This window comes from Carya illinoinensis, chromosome 2 (genome assembly GCF_018687715.1).
Source record: "Carya illinoinensis cultivar Pawnee chromosome 2, C.illinoinensisPawnee_v1, whole genome shotgun sequence".
Classification (NCBI taxonomy): Eukaryota; Viridiplantae; Streptophyta; class Magnoliopsida; order Fagales; family Juglandaceae; genus Carya; species Carya illinoinensis.
In genome coordinates, this window is record NC_056753.1 from 18,580,737 (window position 1) to 18,598,935 (window position 18,199).

Genomic DNA, 18,199 nt, shown 5'->3' on the forward strand with positions numbered 1-18,199 from the left:
GGAAGAAATAATGGAAGTTCTTCATCAGATTAATTATCGAGTGCAACATGTTTATCGCCAAGGTAATAGTCCGGCTGATTTTCTGGCTTGTATGGGTCCGGATGGCACTTCAAATTCTTGGGATGGCATATATGATTTACCAAGGGAGATGAGAGGCATGATGCGATTGGATTATTTGGGATTGCCTTATCTGAGTTTGTAAGTTTTTATTGGGTAGTGGTTTTTTTGTTATTATGGGACTGTTTTTGATGTGATGATGATTTTGTAATGGTATTTCTCTGCTAAAAGTGGGGCTTTGTTAATAAAGAAGTTACCTCTTATAAAAAGAATTACAAAATATCTTATTCTTTTAAGAGTGTGGTCACTGTACCACCAGTTTATTTTTTTTTTAAATTTTTTCTTTTCACATTTTTTAATAATTTTAAATATTTAAAAAAATAAAAAAATACATCAATACATTTAAAATTATTTTTTTAATCACAAAATAAAAATAAAAAAATTTTGACTAGTGGTCAAGTAGGGGGTCAAGCCCAGGGGACAAACAAACTTTATCCTTCTTTTAAGTTTAGGACGTTAGCATTTTTTGTTTATGTGCAAATTTTTAATGTTATAAACTCTAAGAATTTATAACGTTTGTTAATTAAATCATTTTCAAAAACTCTATTGATCTGTCTGCACTGAGTAAAATAATGCCACATCTCACATCCGATTGATTTTTTTCTCATTTGCAGTAATCACGATACAAGTACGATATATTTTATACAATCTTTTTGCAGTAATGAGAGTATTTTTATAAAATATCTCTTATTTATATAACATATTGTATAAATTATTTAAAAAAAAAAAAGAAGATTATGTTTATATTTTCTTTGCTTAGATATTAATTAACCTACTCGCATAACGCGAATGTCAACCAAAATATACATTAAAAATAAAGTCACACGAAGCAGATGGTTGAGAGAAAGTTCACATAAAGAATCATAAGCAGTAACTTTATGGATTACGAATCATGATGTATAAAGGGACATGACAAGAATGTAGTATAAAGGGACATCAGTAATAGACATATATATGACACGAGCTCTATCTATGATTCGTCATTATCTGTGTGCCGTGTGGTTTAGGGAGATAGTGAGTAAATTATAATAAAAAAAATATTAAAAAATCAATGATAAAATATGAAATAATATTAAATAATAATAAAAAATAATGAAAATTAAATAGATAAAAAAATAATGATAAAATATTAAATAATAATAAAATATTACTACATGAGATGATCACTCCACTTGCAAAACACAGCCTAAGTCACTGCTTATATCTCTCTGCCTATGGTTTGGCTATTTGTTGCCGGCCACCAAAAGGATCAATTGGAGCTCCTACTAGCTACTATAAACCACAGAGCATCAAGTGATGATGATCAATCCACCTGTCTATTTAAATTTTCTACGTCTTTATCGGATCTTTTTCAAACGAGAGTTCAAATTAATCTCACACTTTTATTTAATGATTGGCTTTGATACTGTTAATGATTATTAACTCCTCCAATGCTAATGCTTTATCAGGTGGGAGGCCAATACTCCAACAGCCATACTATATATATAATTTAGTCAATTTTCAAGCTATTTTTTTTTTTTATAAATATTTTCAGCGTTTTTTCACCATTTATACTTTATTCAATATCAAGACACACCTTGCAAAAGGAATATTCTTGGCGTTCTAGTCCACATTTTTGGCTAGTCACCGACAATTTTTGTGATGCACAGGCACCACTCGTGAAGTTAAATGGAATGCAGGGCATCCACGTAACTATGCATTCCACCATTGAATACTCTTGCTCATCTACATTACTTTTAAAAAAATATTAGAAACGTGCCCACATGCCGTTCCACATTATGCATGCATCTACGTACTCGGCCAATGGATTGGGGCATTACCAAATTAAGCTTTAACCAATATCATTGTTTGCAGATTTACTTGCTGCATGGGTGATCATAAACATCCACGTTTAAGACAATATATATAACTACAGTCGATATGGGCTATTGCGGCGAGAAGTCATGCCGCGATATCATTTCATTTGCTTTTCCGCAGGGCAATGTTTATTCACATCCAAGATAAAGTAGCAGTAGCATGGCATAAACCCACTGTCACTTTCCTAAATACAAGCTTGTTAATTGATCAAGTAACTTCCGTGGGTGACTAGTAAATATTGTCGAGAAGTTGATTGGATTTTTGGAACTAGTACTGGATAAATCATCTCAAGCACGCTTACACGTTTAATTTGTGCATACAAACCATATCACCAATTTAAATAAATATTAATTTTATACATTAGTAGGTAAACATACATGCATATAACCAATTAATTATTGGTGCATGCATGTCCTGATGTTGCGAATCTGATCAGCGGGTAATTCATAAAACAGAGGAAAAAATTGGTCCTTTTGTGTTTTTAGTAGGAGACCGTGAATGACCCTACACTCTTCTTTTCCACAGACATCAAATTGCAAATCACAAGTCCTTCACCAAAACGTCACTACAAACGTCATCCATCGGTCCGAACCCAATCTTCTACTTAAATTCCAAAGACAACACTTTCGGAATAACTACTACTTCAGCACGTACGCTAGCTCCTCCATTACCAATCATGGCGAATCGCCACTTCCTCCTCGTAATTTTCCCCGCGCAAGGCCATATCAATCCTGCCCTCCAGTTCGGCAAGCGCCTCATTCGCTTGGGCGCCCATGTTACCTTCGCCACCACCGTCGCCGCCCACCGTCGCATGAATAAAAGCCCTACTCCTGACGGCTTATCTTTCGCCACCTTCTCTGACGGCTACGACGATGGTGGTTTCAAGCCCGGCGACGATATTGTGGACTACATGTCTCAGCTCAAGCGCCGGGGCTCCCAAACTCTCACTGATCTTGTCGTGTCCAGCGCAAACGAGGGCCGAACCTTTACGTGCTTGGTGTATTCTATTCTCCTCCCTTGGGCGTGCGACGTGGCCCGTGAACTTCACCTCCCGTCGGCGCTTCTTTGGATTCAACCTGCCACCGTTTTGGACATATATTACTACTACTTCAACGGCTATGGAGATGTCATCAGGAACATCCCCGATTCTTCATTTTCGATAGAATTACCGGGGTTACCGTCGCTCACTAGTCGTGACCTTCCCTCTTTTATGGCTGCTTCAAATACGCACACTTTTTCACTTCCACTATTTCAAGAGCATTTTGAAGAACTCGGAAAAGAAAGAAACCCCAGAGTACTAGTCAATACCTTTGATGCATTAGAACCCGAGGCGTTGCGAGCGATCGAGAGGTTTAGTTTTACTGGGATTGGACCGCTAGTTCCATCTGCTTTTTTGGACGGAAAAGATCCATCCGACACGGCTTTCGGCGGAGATCTTTTCCAAGGTTCCATGGATTACATAGAATGGCTGAACTCTAAGCCCAGTTCATCGGTTATATACGTGTCGTTTGGAAGCTTGTCGGTTTTAGCAAAACAACAGATGGAGGAAATCGCACGTGGATTGTTGGATTACGGCTGTCCCTTCTTGTGGGTCATAAGAGCTAATGAAAATGGAGAAGAGAAGGAAGAAAATAGGTTGAGTTGCAGGGAGGAATTGGAACAAAAGGGAAAGTTTGTGCAATGGTGTTCTCAAGTGGAGGTTCTATCACATCCTTCAGTGTCATGCTTTGTGACACATTGCGGGTGGAATTCGACTTTGGAGAGTTTGGTTTCTGGGGTGCCATTGGTGGCGTTTCCCCAATGGACAGATCAGGGGACAAACGCAAAGCTGGTTCAAGACGTGTGGAAAATAGGCTTGAGGGTGACAACAAATAAGGATGGGATTGTTGAAGGTGATGAGATCAAGAGGTGCTTGGAATTGGTTCTTGGAAGTGGAGAGAGAGGGGAAGAAATGAGAAGGAATGCTAAGAAATGGAAGGATTTGGCTAGGGAGGCTGCCATGGAAGGTGGTACTTCGTTCAACAATCTTAAAGCTTTTGTGGATGAGATTGGGGAAGGACCGGAAGGTTGTTAAAAATGGTACCTATATATCTTTGCTGATGAAAACGTACATTTTATATATAATTAAGGGCTAGTTTGTTTTGGATTAATCTAATGTTTTTTTTTTTTTTTCCATTCTCTCTTTCCTTTGAGGATGACTTGGTGGATGAGCAATATTATTTTATATTTTAATTTTTAATCCCAGTCACTTTTTGATGTGGTATATATATTTTGCGTGGCTAGACATTTAAATTGATTAACATATAAAACTAATTAAAATAATAATATTAACATGTATAAGTAAAGAAGACGCAATTTAATATGAAAAATAGCATTGCTAGTTGTAGAAACACCAATTTCTCCATTTAAAAGGCCTAATAAGAAGAGTATGGTAACTTCTTATAAAGTCCAGGATGAGTTTGTTCTTAAGTCATGTGGGACTCCTCAATACGCCCCCTCACTTGTGGGCCGGTATTTTAGGTACCATCATCGTAGGTAGATCGCGAGAGCCCATCATTGGTCATAGGTTAGCCTGCCCTAATACCATGTAGAAACACCTATTTCTTCCCTTAAAAGGCCTAATAAGAGGAGTATGGTAACTCTTATAAAGTCCAAGATGAGTTTGTTCTTAAGCCATGTGGGACTCCTCAAAACTAGTCGTGGACAGCTTACATTTGTAATTTTTTTTATCAAACAAACAACTTCATTACTCAAATGTCAATATCAGCAAATAAAAAAGGAAGCATACAAGCTGGAACGTACATCCTTCATAAAAACATCATCACTTGGTTGTAAAGCCTCGTTGCCAAATTATGAGCCACCTAATTTGCTTCTCTTCTAACATGGGAAACTTTCCATTCTTGCAAAGAGTTTAGCAAGACTCTTAACATCTGATATGACTTCATCATGTCCACAGCTACTATAATCACACTTCTCGCTCTTGATAGCATCAAGAATTTGCTTTGCATCTCCTTTATTCTACTTTAGTGAAACCCAATTTCAAGCAAAAATAGATTATTACAAATGTGATGCCCCATATGATAAGGATAAGGGTAGGTGGTGTATGAGATCTCACATTGCTTATGAATGAGAAGTTTTTACTCTTTATAAGGTCCCAATAGGTCTCCAATTATATCATTGACTAGTCTTTTTGAAATATAGGCCATGTGGTTTTGGGTCTACCATTGGGGCATTACAGTTCGTATCAGAGTCTATCCCAACAAAAAATGTGGGACTTGAGCCGGGCCACCTACAATGGATTTGAGATTCTACAGACTTTATGGATTGAGGTTTTTGGAAAATTTAGGTTCTAGATTTGATTGGCTTATTCTATAGGCTATAGGACATGACTTGGATATGATTTAAGGCTTAGATTTTGAAGTGGACATAAGTTTGATTGAAAGCCAGGTTTGAGGTTTTGCAGACTATAACATATGAGGTTTTGGAAATCTGTGGGTTTAGGAAGTGACTTAATTGAGGTGTAGAAATTTGAGGACTGTAAGAGATGATTATATGGATGTTTAAGGTTTGACATTTTGCAGAATTTATGGATTGGGGACTATGAAATGATTATGTGGAATTTAAAGGTTTAGATTTTGGGTTAACTTTGTGGAATAAGTTTTGGTTAGGAAATGGAGGTCTAGACTTGTGACATTAATGTGCTAGAGAATTATTAGGCTTATAAATCCAATGTGGTGGTTAGTTCCTTTAGGATGTACTTGATTGAGATACAATGGATTTGGGACTACAAGTTGTTAGAGTGCGCAACGGAATCGTGGTTTTGGTGATTAGGTAATTTGAGATTTTATTTCGTTATTTGTATGGGGTTCATGGATTATATGGAGAGTTCAGAATTATTATTAGGTTTTTAATTGTATTGCTAAAGTTTATACTTTAGACTTGTTTTGGATCTTTCGGAGTATGCAATGTAATCAAATATGTATGAAGGTTTAAGTATTTGAGTCTTGATTTTAGGTGCAACAAATTTCGAGAACGAAAGTTTTTTTTAAGGGGGAGAGAACGAAAGTTTTTTTTAATGGAGAGAGAATGTAACACTCGGGTTCAGTGCCAAAATGTTTTCAAATTTTTTTTGGATTTATATGTGCAAAAAGCCTATTTGAGTTTTCAAATATTTCTTCTTAAATAGACTACGAGCCTAAAATTTTTGTTTTGGTGGATTATGATTTTTTTGGGCTTGATATTTAGGTTAAAAATCTTTTCATAGGCCAAGATAATTTTTGAACAAATGGATTATTTTTTTTTGGAGATTGAGACGAGGTCCAAAATTTAGGAAATGGCTATTTTATAAATTTCCTATGCTATCAAAACCGTGGGCTCAAATATTTGAAATGGCCCTACCTGATCACCCAAAAGCCCAAGCCCATGAGATCTTGTATCGGACCCCATAGCATGCACGTCCGATTCCATTGCATACACGTTTGTTCCGCTAGGGTTATTGATAAACACTATATTTATAAGTTCTGACTTCACATATCACGCCTAGTTCCCATGCACGTTTCCTTCCACTTGGGCTATTCACGGCACCATGAAAAATGCCAGACTCTACTTCATGCACGCTTCAATCACGTCCATTTTCCACGGATTGCCGATGCACGTTTCTCTTTCCTTCCCTCTCTAGGGTTTGCATTCAATCCTCTATATATATATATATATATATATATGCACGTCACAACCATTCCTCATGCACGAAGAAACCCCGAGCTGCCGCTGCCCTCTTTCCACGACCTCAACCACCAAACAGCCTCTTCCACCGTGTTTCTCCTGCCGTCAGCGACCTCAGCACCGCCCCACCGTAGCCCCCTCGCCAAACCATCGTGTTCTAGCCCACTGCATAGCCGCCAGCTCTCCCAATAACAACCGAAAACCACTCTGTTTTTGTAGCTTAAAAGCAGAGCAAGCCTGTTACGTTAAGTACAACCAGTCATGAGCACCACAACTCCTCCACATCGAGCAGCAGCAAGCCACTGCACAGCTCCTTCATTGCACTGCTTTTGCACTACCGTAGATAACTGCCGTGCCCAGCTTCCGAGAAGCACTACTAGAAGCACCCTGCTTTGCACCACCGAAACAAAGGATTTCTTTTTTTCCTACCGTGCGCCACCACTCAGATCCGCCACACCGTGCTCTCTACCACAGATTCTCTATGCTCGTTGGGTAACGCTGCACGTCTCTAGTGTTCTAGAAATCAATATGTGGTTTTTAAGTGGCCGTTAGGTGTTGATTGCAGTTTGTAAAAAGTGGTCATATTTTGCTTATTTCTCACCACCTCCACCCTCCCACCACCAAACCCACCCCCCCCCCCGGCGGGGAACACTTTTTTTAACAGGCTGGTTTCACGTTGGGCTTTGTTTTCTTATTCTACTTTGGACTTGTGTTTTAAATGAGACTGGCCACGTTATAAATTTTTTCAGAAACTTTATTTTTTTACCTATAGAAAATATTTAAGGGTTTTTTTAAAATTATATTAATCGCATTAAACTTTTTATAGTTAGATTCTAGTAGTAAATAATTTAGAGTTTTCTTGTCTTGGTCGGTGAGGATTAAGTGAAAATCGATGTATTTGAGGAAAGATGATAGTTCAGGGTTTCAAGAAGTTTAAAATTTTAGAGAGAAATAGGTTGTTTTAGTTTTTGAGGTTTAAATATCAAAATACGTATTGATTGAAAATTTATAGAAATTACATGATAATCTTATAGGTGGTGATTGATTTTCATTTAGTACTGTTGTGAAGAAATTCTGAAAATTTAATAAATTCAGGTAAGCGGGGTTCCTATGCTAGACTTTGCATAAAAATAAAATGAACTCAAGTCAATTTTGAAAAATATGTATGTTATGAAAAGAATTGTGAAACAACCTTAGTTATTTGTTCTGCATTACTCATGAGATTCTGTATAAGAATAAAGAATTTTTTGGTATGACTGGTGTAGACATGAGTTATTTTGGTATTTTATTTTTAAACTGTTCAAAAGAGAGCAAATTTTAAATTTTATGCATAAATTATATTTTTGTGATCTTATTATATCCTGTTATGAAGATGTTCTATACTCTGATATGATATAATGTAATTTCTAAAAACTTTTGGCATGACATTCTTAATCTAAATATGGTTTGTGGATGGTGATCTGTTTGACCTACCATGGGTGCTAATAGTGGCTTTTGTTTGGGTTGGTACCAACTGTTCTATTTCTGATGCATCCACTTTAGAAACAAAGTGGTTTTTCTAGTGGCCTTTCTTGTGTGCACACTCAAGACTCTGAGAATAAATAAGGGGAAGATTCATATTTTTTTCTGCTTGGTTAGCTACCGGCGTTTGCACAACCCTACCACGGGGGTTAAACATGGCCTCTGATATGATATGATATTCAGGTATGATGGTGGTCAGTTATGCTATGCTAAAAGACTTTGAATAAAAATATTTCTGAATATGAAGGTGATATGATTCTGGTCAGTACTCTGTTTTGATAATATGTGATATTTGAAAAATCTTTGACATAGCTATCTGGTTCTAAATCTAATTTTGACTCTACTTTGTTTAGTTAAGGGACCCTACCATGGGAGATGTACATGGTATCTATTTCTGTGTGATGTGATATGGCCTTGCCATAGGAAAGAATATTAGTAATCTATTTCAGTTCTGATATGCACCTGCTTAGGTATCCACAGATGCACAACCCTACCACAGGAATTAAACATGGTCTCTATTATAATATAATATGATAAGGTGAGATGTTCAGTTATGCTATGCCAAAGGCACTTTGAATAAGAATATTTTATGAAACTTTTGCTATGATATTTTTGATAACATGTTTTGATTTTGCATTCTGAAAGTAAAAATATTTTGTTCTACATTCTGAATTGTAAATGCTAATGCTTGCACACTAGTATACGTTCTTTGCTTACTGAGTTGTTGATAATTTACTCCTTATCTCCAAACATTTTTCAGATAATTTTGAATAGTTCAGCTAAGGATCAGGATTATGGAGCATGGGTGAGATGATTATTTAAGCATAGTGGATTACTCATAATTCTAAGAAAGGGCAGTTTTTATTAAGAGATTTTGTAACATTTTGATAACTTTATATTTTGGAGTCTGTAAATATTTTGATGAAATGTGAGTTTTAAGTTATAGGGAGTAACTATCTGATCCATGGGGGACCGAGGCGTTACAGTTGGTATTAGAGCCTATCTCAATAAGAAATGTGGGACTTCAGCCGAGCGACCTACAATGGATTGGCCCGACGAGGACGTCGGAAATTTAAGGAACTAGATTGTGATACCCCATATGATAAAGATAAGGGTAGGTGGTGTATGAGATCCCATATTGCTTGGGAATGAGAAGTTTTTGTTCTTTATAAAGTTTCAATGGGTCTTCAATTGTATTATTGACTAGTTTTTTAAGAGTATAGGTCATGCGGTTTAAGCCTTCCATTGGAGCGTTACAACAAAAGCACCCTAAGCTTTAGCATTCTTTGGAGAGGAACAACTATTTCGAGGGAGCTGTCTTGAAGCTAACACTTGCCCCTCTTCATTTCTAAGAACAATACCAGCAATACCTATTGTTCAATGGGATTTATCAATGTCCATATCCCAATTTGCTTTAATGAAACCAACGCTTGGAGTCTACCACTTAATAACTACTTCAACTTGAGTCACTTGATTTACAACATCTTGCTTCCGAAGTGCTGGAAAATCTTGTGATAGTGTGATGCAGGACCTCACAAACTCATAAATAAAATAGAACTCACACACTCATATGGCGTCTCACCAGAATTGTCCCATCTCAGGATCAAAAAGTATACTTTATTAATTCATCAAAAAGTGTTGCTCCTTGAAATACTTGGATCCTTAAATAGTTACAATCTTAGCTATTCTAACACTAGATAAGAACAACTGCAAACACGATACCAATGACTTGGTATTTAACTCCTTATTGACAACTACTCTAAAAGACGATAACTAGATAATAATAACAACATGGGTATTTATCCCCTTATTGACAACTACTAAAAATAGACATATTAATAACTACTAACTTTGAACACTCCTTCTCATGCCAAGACTCCTCCACAAACTTGGACTCTGTCAATTTTCCCCTTCCCCGAGAGAATCTGACTTTGACAGATGTTGGGACTGATAAAATTCATACAAATCTAGATCAAGGCGTTGGATTTCTTCCATCTTTAACCAGTAACAATCCAACAGGGGCCTTTTTTCTACTTGACAAGGAACTTCTGGTAACCTCCTTATCGGGTGGACACTACTTGATCATCTAAGATAGCTTCAATGGCTGCCTGAGGTTTGCAATTGCTTGGAAGTGTAGCAATTTTGCTATCCCCAACTAGTGATGCTTCATCCCCTGGATAGGCTGTCAAGTCTTCCACATTGAAAATGTGACTAATTTGCACATTTGGAGGAAGTTTGATAAATAGGCATTTTGACCCAAACGACGTAGCCCTTTGAAGGGCCTAGCTTTGCGAGAGTACAGTTTGGTCATTGCACCACATGGGAATCTCTCTGGTTTAATATGTGTGGGTACTAGGTCCACTGCATGTTTGATATCTCTCATGGGAGGTAGTGATTGAGGCAGTTCCTCCTGGGTGATGTCAAAAAACTCCTCCAAGAGTTCCTTTATCTCTGGCAATGGTTCATTTACAGTTGGCAGTGTTGTGATGGCCTTGGCAACTAAGGCAAAAATAAATCCACTGTCATGGCTTGCTTGAGAGAATCCCCATAGTGTGAGTATGCGATCCTCATTTGCTGGCTTATCGAAATCGTGGATCTTCATGGGTTGTAGTATCACCTTCCTGTCAATATACAAAAATGAGTATGTGTTCTTATAGCCATCATACTTGACTCGCCTGTCATATAACCAAGGGCGGCCCAATAACAAGTGGCAGGCTTTCATAGGAATCACATCATAGCATATAGTGTCCACGTAGTGTTTTTCGAGAGAGAAAGTGATCAAACATTGGTGTTTCACAAGGATGGAGGTGTCATCAACCCAGCTCAGTTCATACAGTTGAGGGTGCTTCTCCACAGGCAACTTCAATTTTTGCACGACCTCTTTTGAGATAATGTTCATTCCACTCCCATTATCAATGATTAGATTCAAGGATATTCCTTGGTGCTCCACCCGAGTTTGGAAGATATTGTTGCTTAACTAATCATTCCTTGTTAGCTACTCCTTCTTTTGTCTGATCGGTATGTGTCGGATCACACAAACTGTTAGTTGGACACCTCTAGTATTTCTTTTGGCCCTGTGGCTTTGGTGTCTTCGTCAGTGTCCGATGTCATGGCACTGAAAGACAAAATCCCAAAATAGCAGTTTTCATAAAATCTTTCAAAAGGCTTAATTGTTTCCAAAAGAACTCCCAAAACATAGGACCAACATTTCAACTCTCATCAAAACAAAAAAATCTATTATCAAAAGGTCCTGTGTACCAAAACCAAAGTCCCATCCTCCGTTAAACTCAAGAAGACTCCCCTAGTCTGTCGAGGGTCTGGCTCCAATAGCCCTAATTCTGCAGTAACTTCTTTTGCTTTAATGATAGAGTCTCGAGCTAGCTTGAGGTATCCTGACACAAAGTTCTTATCGTCCTTAAACTGTAATACCTTTCTAGGATCCATAAGTAAAGTTCCAACATTTGACTCATTGAGGGTCACCAGAATTTTCTTGAGTCACTGTGCCGTGACCTTAAGTAGGTCTAAAGTGAAGTGACGACGAGCCTCCACGGTGAGCTTGTCCTCCACTAACTCATTGATCCCATCCATACCTAAGGGTCTTGTGTACTTGTCACAACTTCTACCATTCCAGGTGAAAGAATGGTAGTGGAAACTACCACAGTGAGATTTAGAGAAATTTCAGTAAATAAACAAATAACATGTAACAAGTATCATAAGTATATGAAAGTAAACCAAAATGAATGCGTGAATATGAACTTTTACTTTTGAATACACAATGTGTATCAGAACTTTTATAACCTTTTTCATGAAATGTCTTTTAAGCATTTCATTCTTGTACATCTAAAACATATATACGAGCTTGGGTTCTTGCTCATATAACATAGCATAACATGTCTTAGAGCTCAAGGCCTTATCCTTTGACTTTAACATATAATTGTATACCTCACGGCTCCCCTATGCACCGTGTGTTCTTTGCTAGTTACCACATCAACCGTTGGCTCTCTTTGACCAGGGTGGCTACGTCTTACTTTTAATCATACTTATTACAACATTTCCCCTTTTCACCTTCACCATAGGCACCCACTAGTTTTAGGTGCAACCCCGCTCCAGTATCATTTTCTTTTAGGAACCATTCGAGGCCCATTGACTATACTTTGTCGACTTAGGGGTTACCACTCCATTTTAATAATTTCTGATTGGATAGAGGAGTTCAGCTATGGCATTCCCTCATTCTAGCATTTGGGGTTATTACCAAAACTTTAATAGACTCTTTTTCTTTTCAAAAAAGTTTCACAAAACCCAATGCATGTGACATGGATTATGAAACTTTGTGCTTTCATGAGACACATATTAATACCAAGACTCAATCATAACTATACATTAAGAAATCATGCGCATCCATATACATTTCGATTTACGGTTTGAAAATATTAGAACATGCGACCATGTTCTTAATACAAAATTCTTAGGCATTTGAATAACAAGCAAGAAACAAACAATTAAAACTTTACATCTATTATGCAATGGCTGAAACATATAAACCCAAGCATGCATGAAAATTGGTTTTATGACTTTAGAACTTTAATCACATAATGGTAACACTTTATCCATGGTCATGGCCGAGACCCAAAAATCTTGAATACACATTACATGAACTTTTTATAAACTTAGAATCTTCTAATGTGTTTAATAAAAATTTATCAATGAACATACATGTGTAGCCGAAAACATACTTGTGGAAAAGCAAATATTTTATGGGCTTAATCCTATAAAAGATTCCTTATTACAACAAATATACATGAAAATGTTAAGAATCATGCAATCCGAACCCTAAATATGGCCTCTCATTCCATTTCATGATATAAACCAATAACAATAAACCATTTTAACCCATGGAAAAACATCATCATTTCAAGTAGCATCATACAACCAAACAACAAGCGAGTTCACATGACATATACATAAAATATCAAGTACAAGTTAGAAATTTACTTACAAAAATCCATAATCGATAAGTGAACAAGCTGAAAATATATCTATATAACATTAATTAAATTCAAAACCCTAACATGTGTGTGTGAGTGTTGTGCTCTTGACATATTTCCAAGAAATAAACTCCCAATATTCGGACTTGCCTTCCTCAAGTCTGAATCTTGCATAAACTAAAACCTTAGATCATATAAACACTAAAGTCGTGGCCCTCAAAATATTATGCTTATGAGCTTAAAGGAAATAGGGTTGAGTCTACATCCCTTTAGAAGAAAAACACCAATCTAGCCTAGTGTGTGTATGTGAAAGCTCATGTGAGAAACTTCACAAAACTGAAAACTATCTTCTTCTTGGTCGTGGGAGAGTGTGTTTAAGCATGTGTTCATGGTGAACTTTGTCAAGTCCGAAACTTGCTTCCCATAACTCTGTGTGTGGTGTAAAGAAAAGAGTGTTTTTGCTTCTTACCTTATGTGACTCCCTCCTTAAAAAGTATCCTAGCGCTAACTTTGCTTGCACTTAAAAATGGTGTTTGAAATAAATGAGTGTAGTGTGGATGGAGAGAAAGTGATGGAAAGTAGAGAGAAATGTTGTGGCCGAAAGCTTCAAGAGAAATTAACCAAGTGACTAAAAGTTTTAGGGTTTTAAGCTCCTCTACCTTTTATAGGCATAAGAGGCTTCTTGAACAAGCTAAACTTCCTTGCATGGATGTCATTTGGCACCTAACCCTTGAGCCTCTTCTCCTTCCCCATCATTAGATTGTGTTGGGAACACAAGGAAGGTTTTGGACAAGTGGCGCCTCCCTCTCAAAACCGAATCCTCCTTTCCCCATTTACCATTCATCTTGTGTCTTGGTTCTATTAATATTAAGGCAAAATGTTCTTTCATCTAACAAACATCCTCCTTAGTCTCCTACCAGTGTGCATGTGTGCCATGTGGCATGTGAGGAGTGTGTGAGTGCATGGTAGCCGAAAATCCCATCTCTTCCCAAGGAGATCTTTCTTCTACCAATGTCTTAGACATTGTGTGATTGGTCATGGCGGGTGGCAAAAATGCACAAAATCCCTTACCCTAGCCGTCCATCTCAAGTGTGTCTTCCACAAGATTCTTCTACAATCCTCATAGGCGTGTAGGCCTTCTCTTCCCAAGCAAGATTTTGCCATTTCCCAAGATAAAACTCTTCACCTTTCATTTGCATGCATGACACATGGCAAAACCGAATTCTTCTCTTCATGGTTGCTGTGCATGCCCTTTTGGTTTTCCTTGGGCTCTAATTTCCATAGCCGCATCATCTTCCTTCTAGAATCTCTCCCCCATAGTGTTAAGTGTCACAATACTCCCACCTTACAAGCAAGCCTTCTTGCATGCATGACATATGGCAAGAAGAGGTTCATCCCCTAGGATAGGTGTGTGCCCTAATTCTAATGGGCTTCAAAGCCCTAATTCCACCACAAGGGCCAAATTCCTTATGGGCTTGGGCCTTTCTCACGACCTTATATACCATTTGTTCTATTTTAATCTCTCAATGGGTTATTCCTTCTTACTTGACCCAAAATAATAATATACTAAAATAAATAAGAGGCTAAAATCTTGGTCGTCATATTGTTGTTCCAAGCACAGTGCTAATTGATAAGCTTCTTCCACGCTTGTCAATCGGATGGTGATAAGTTCTTTCCAAATATCGTCTTGTAAACCTGCCTTGTAGCTTGCGATGCATTGGCACTCTGTTTCAGACAGAGGGCTATAGATGCTAAGTTTGTGGAATCTGTTAGTATAGTCATCTACAGACATCACTCCTTGCCTTAGCAACAACACCTCTTCATAGTCAATCGATAAGTACTTCTCTTGCAGTCTCAATGTCATCTCTTCCTAATCCATAATGGAAGGTTGATGTAACCTGTGCAATTGTTCTTCAACACTTTTCCACCAGACTCTCACATGCCCCTTCAACTTCATTTTCATGAAATGAACCTTGCGATTGACAGTTAGTTCAAACCAATCGAAATAATCTTCTAAGGCCCTAATCCTGTCTTGGAAAGCATAAGGATCCAACTTCCCATGGAATTCATGTATGTACACTCTAATTCATCCTGTGGCCTCATCGTGGTGATTCTTGAGAAATTTTGTTTGGTTCATGAATGAATCCATACGATGCGCCAGACAGTTTTTACCACCTTGAACTCGTGGCACCCATCGAAATCCTTGGAAAGGTGTGAAAGGTGGTATATGCAACAGATCTTCTACATTGTCGCCACCTTCTAGATGTAGTTTTGGTTCCCTACTTTCCAGCATATCCTCCTGCTTATTAACAAATGAACCTTTTGGTTTATTGAATATGTGATTCAAGACTACGTCAACTTTCTTATTGAGGGAGTTCAGTTGTTTGGTCACTTCCAATAGGATCTCATTGCAGTGTTATGCGGTAGGTGGCAGAGTGGTTGCTACTTCATGTATGCATGGTGGTGAGCAGCAAGACCCTGGTTGTAATATTGAAATTGTCGTAGGACCTCGCAAACTCATAAATAAAATAGAACTCACATACTCATCTGGTGTCTCACTAAAATTCTTTCATCTCAGGATCAAATGTATACTTTATTAATTCATCAAAAAGTGTTCCTCTTCGTAATACTTGGATCCTTAAATAGTTACAATCATAGCTACTCTAACACTAGATAAGAACAACTACAAACACGATAACAATGACTTGGTATTTAACTCCTTATTGACAACTACTCTAAAAGATGATAACTAGATAAGAATAAAAACATGGGTATTTATCTCCTTATTGACAACTACAATTAATAACTACAAACTCTGAAAATTCATTCTTATGCCAAGACTCCTCCACGAAATTGGACTCTGTCACAGTGTCTTAGCTTGTGCAACTAAGTGAAGTGGATGTAGAAAGGATTTTCCGAAAAGAAATGAATTTCTTCGAAACCAAATATTCCAAGTGATAAGCATCATCAATCAGTTCCTTTTCTTCACTAGTTAGCCTAGGCATAAGTTTCATGCAAATACCTTGAAAGCTGAGATCCTTCAATTATATTTGTGAATAGCTTCACAGCGACTACCCCACACATCCTTGGCAAATGGACACTCCAACAAAATATGCTTAGTAGTTTCCTTAGTCAGTATACACACAGGACATGTTAAATCTACCAAAACTTTCCCTTTACATAGATTAAACTTGTAGGTAATAGATTGTTGCATGCCTTCCACATGAAAGGTATAACACCATTTGCTACATTTGCAAACCAAATTAATTGTCGAAAATCCTCACTGCTATTTAAATTTGAAGGACTACCCATTCCTCTTGTAGATCTTTCTTTCTGTAAATGATAAGCACTCTTCACTAAGAAAAAGTCAGATTTTGTACCTCTCAAAGTTTGTTTATCTACTGATTGTAAAGGTCTTAGAGGGAAACCTGTCTCATTTGTTTTCGCAAGTGAGATGGGTTGAAATAAAAGTTGAAACTTGAATAAAATATTGTTAGAATATATTTCTTTAATATTATTTTTGTTTGAGATTTGAAAAAGTTAAATTATTTATTTTATTTTGTGTGTGAATTTGGGATAATTGTAATGATTAGATGAAGTGAGATGAGATGAAAATGGTTGTGAAAACAAACGAGGCCGCTATCAAGTCGTCTGCTTCATTAATGTTGAAAATCTCATGGATCATGCACTAATTCATTAACTGTGGCATGAACATCTAGATGCTAGATTGGAAATTGAACCATAAATGTAGAATAGTTTGGTAACCGCTTATCCATCCAAATACCAATACTTCTCCCATTCCCTACTCTACATATCAAACCATCAAAGAGTAGATCATGGGTACACATTAGACTCCATAAAAAAGACTCTTTTGTTAATGTTGGCTAATTTGATAGCCCATTGAGAAAAATATTTAGCTTTTAAAATTGAAGTAGATAAACAGTTAGGATTCTGCATAATCCTCCATAACTACTTTGCTGTAAGAGCTTTGTTGAAACACACAAGATCTCTAGATCCATGACCACCCAATTTCTTTGTTTTCCCCATATTCTCCCAACTCATCCAATTTATTTTGGATTCATTTCCTTGGTGTCCCCAGTAAAACCGCTATATCATTCTATTTATTTGAGAATACAAAGTTTTAGGTAAAAGAAAAATACTCATACAATAGATTGGGATTGTTATTTACATTTGTAACTAAGAATGTATGCAAGCAAGAAGTTTCCTTTTGATCTTAAAGTCAATATTAGTAGACCAAGGTTGTACAATTAGGAGACATAGAGGCAATTAGGAGGAAGACATGCATGCGTAGTGATGCCAGACATAATTAAAATTATTCTAAAGACTAGTTTACCAATAAAAACTAGGGATTGAGATTAAAAAATGATGCAAAACAGTGTTAAAACTTTTGAGAATAAAGTTTCTTGATAAATCTCCAAACTACATTTTGAAACCCTAAAGCTGAGCTCAAATAGTTATGGAAATATGAGATTACAAGAATTTTGCCTAAAAAGGCAAAATCTCAATTGTTGTATAAAAATAAATTACGTAATAAAATAAGAGTCTTGTTAAGAACTTTGCTCAAATTGGAATCAAAATCATCTCTAAAAATAAAAGCTAAACATTTTCATAGAAGACAAAAAATAACATAAATTGATGATTTGATGAGGAAAATGGCTTATTTTAGAGATGAAATGTGGACCATCAAGTGTTGTTGATCACTATATACGTGTTGAAAAGAGATCTTCAAATTGGGCTCATATGCATAATTTTGAGACTTGGAGTTAAAGTTATGACCAAAATACTGGTGTAATATTGTCCTAATCCGAGGAATATTCACCATTGTTTGCCATATTTTTGTTGATCTGCCTTCTCAAGATAGTCTAGTACTATAAATTTCAAATTTGTCAATTCAATATCGTCAAATCCAAATCTCCTTGCATTAGTCTCCTTGGGTTAGAAAGAACTCGCCCTTGAATTCACATTAGCATCGACAA

At 36.9% G+C, this 18,199-nt stretch overlaps 1 protein-coding gene across 1 annotated transcript; it reads left to right on the forward strand.

The window, feature by feature from the left end:
• The first annotated feature begins 2,506 nt into the window (after positions 1-2,506).
• Positions 2,507-4,124, forward strand: LOC122300236 (phloretin 4'-O-glucosyltransferase-like). The gene has a single exon (XM_043110740.1). The coding sequence runs from the start codon at positions 2,651-2,653 to the stop codon at positions 4,046-4,048; it is 1,398 nt and encodes a 465-aa protein (XP_042966674.1). The 5' UTR covers positions 2,507-2,650; the 3' UTR covers positions 4,049-4,124.
• Positions 4,125-18,199: the final 14,075 nt, after the last annotated feature.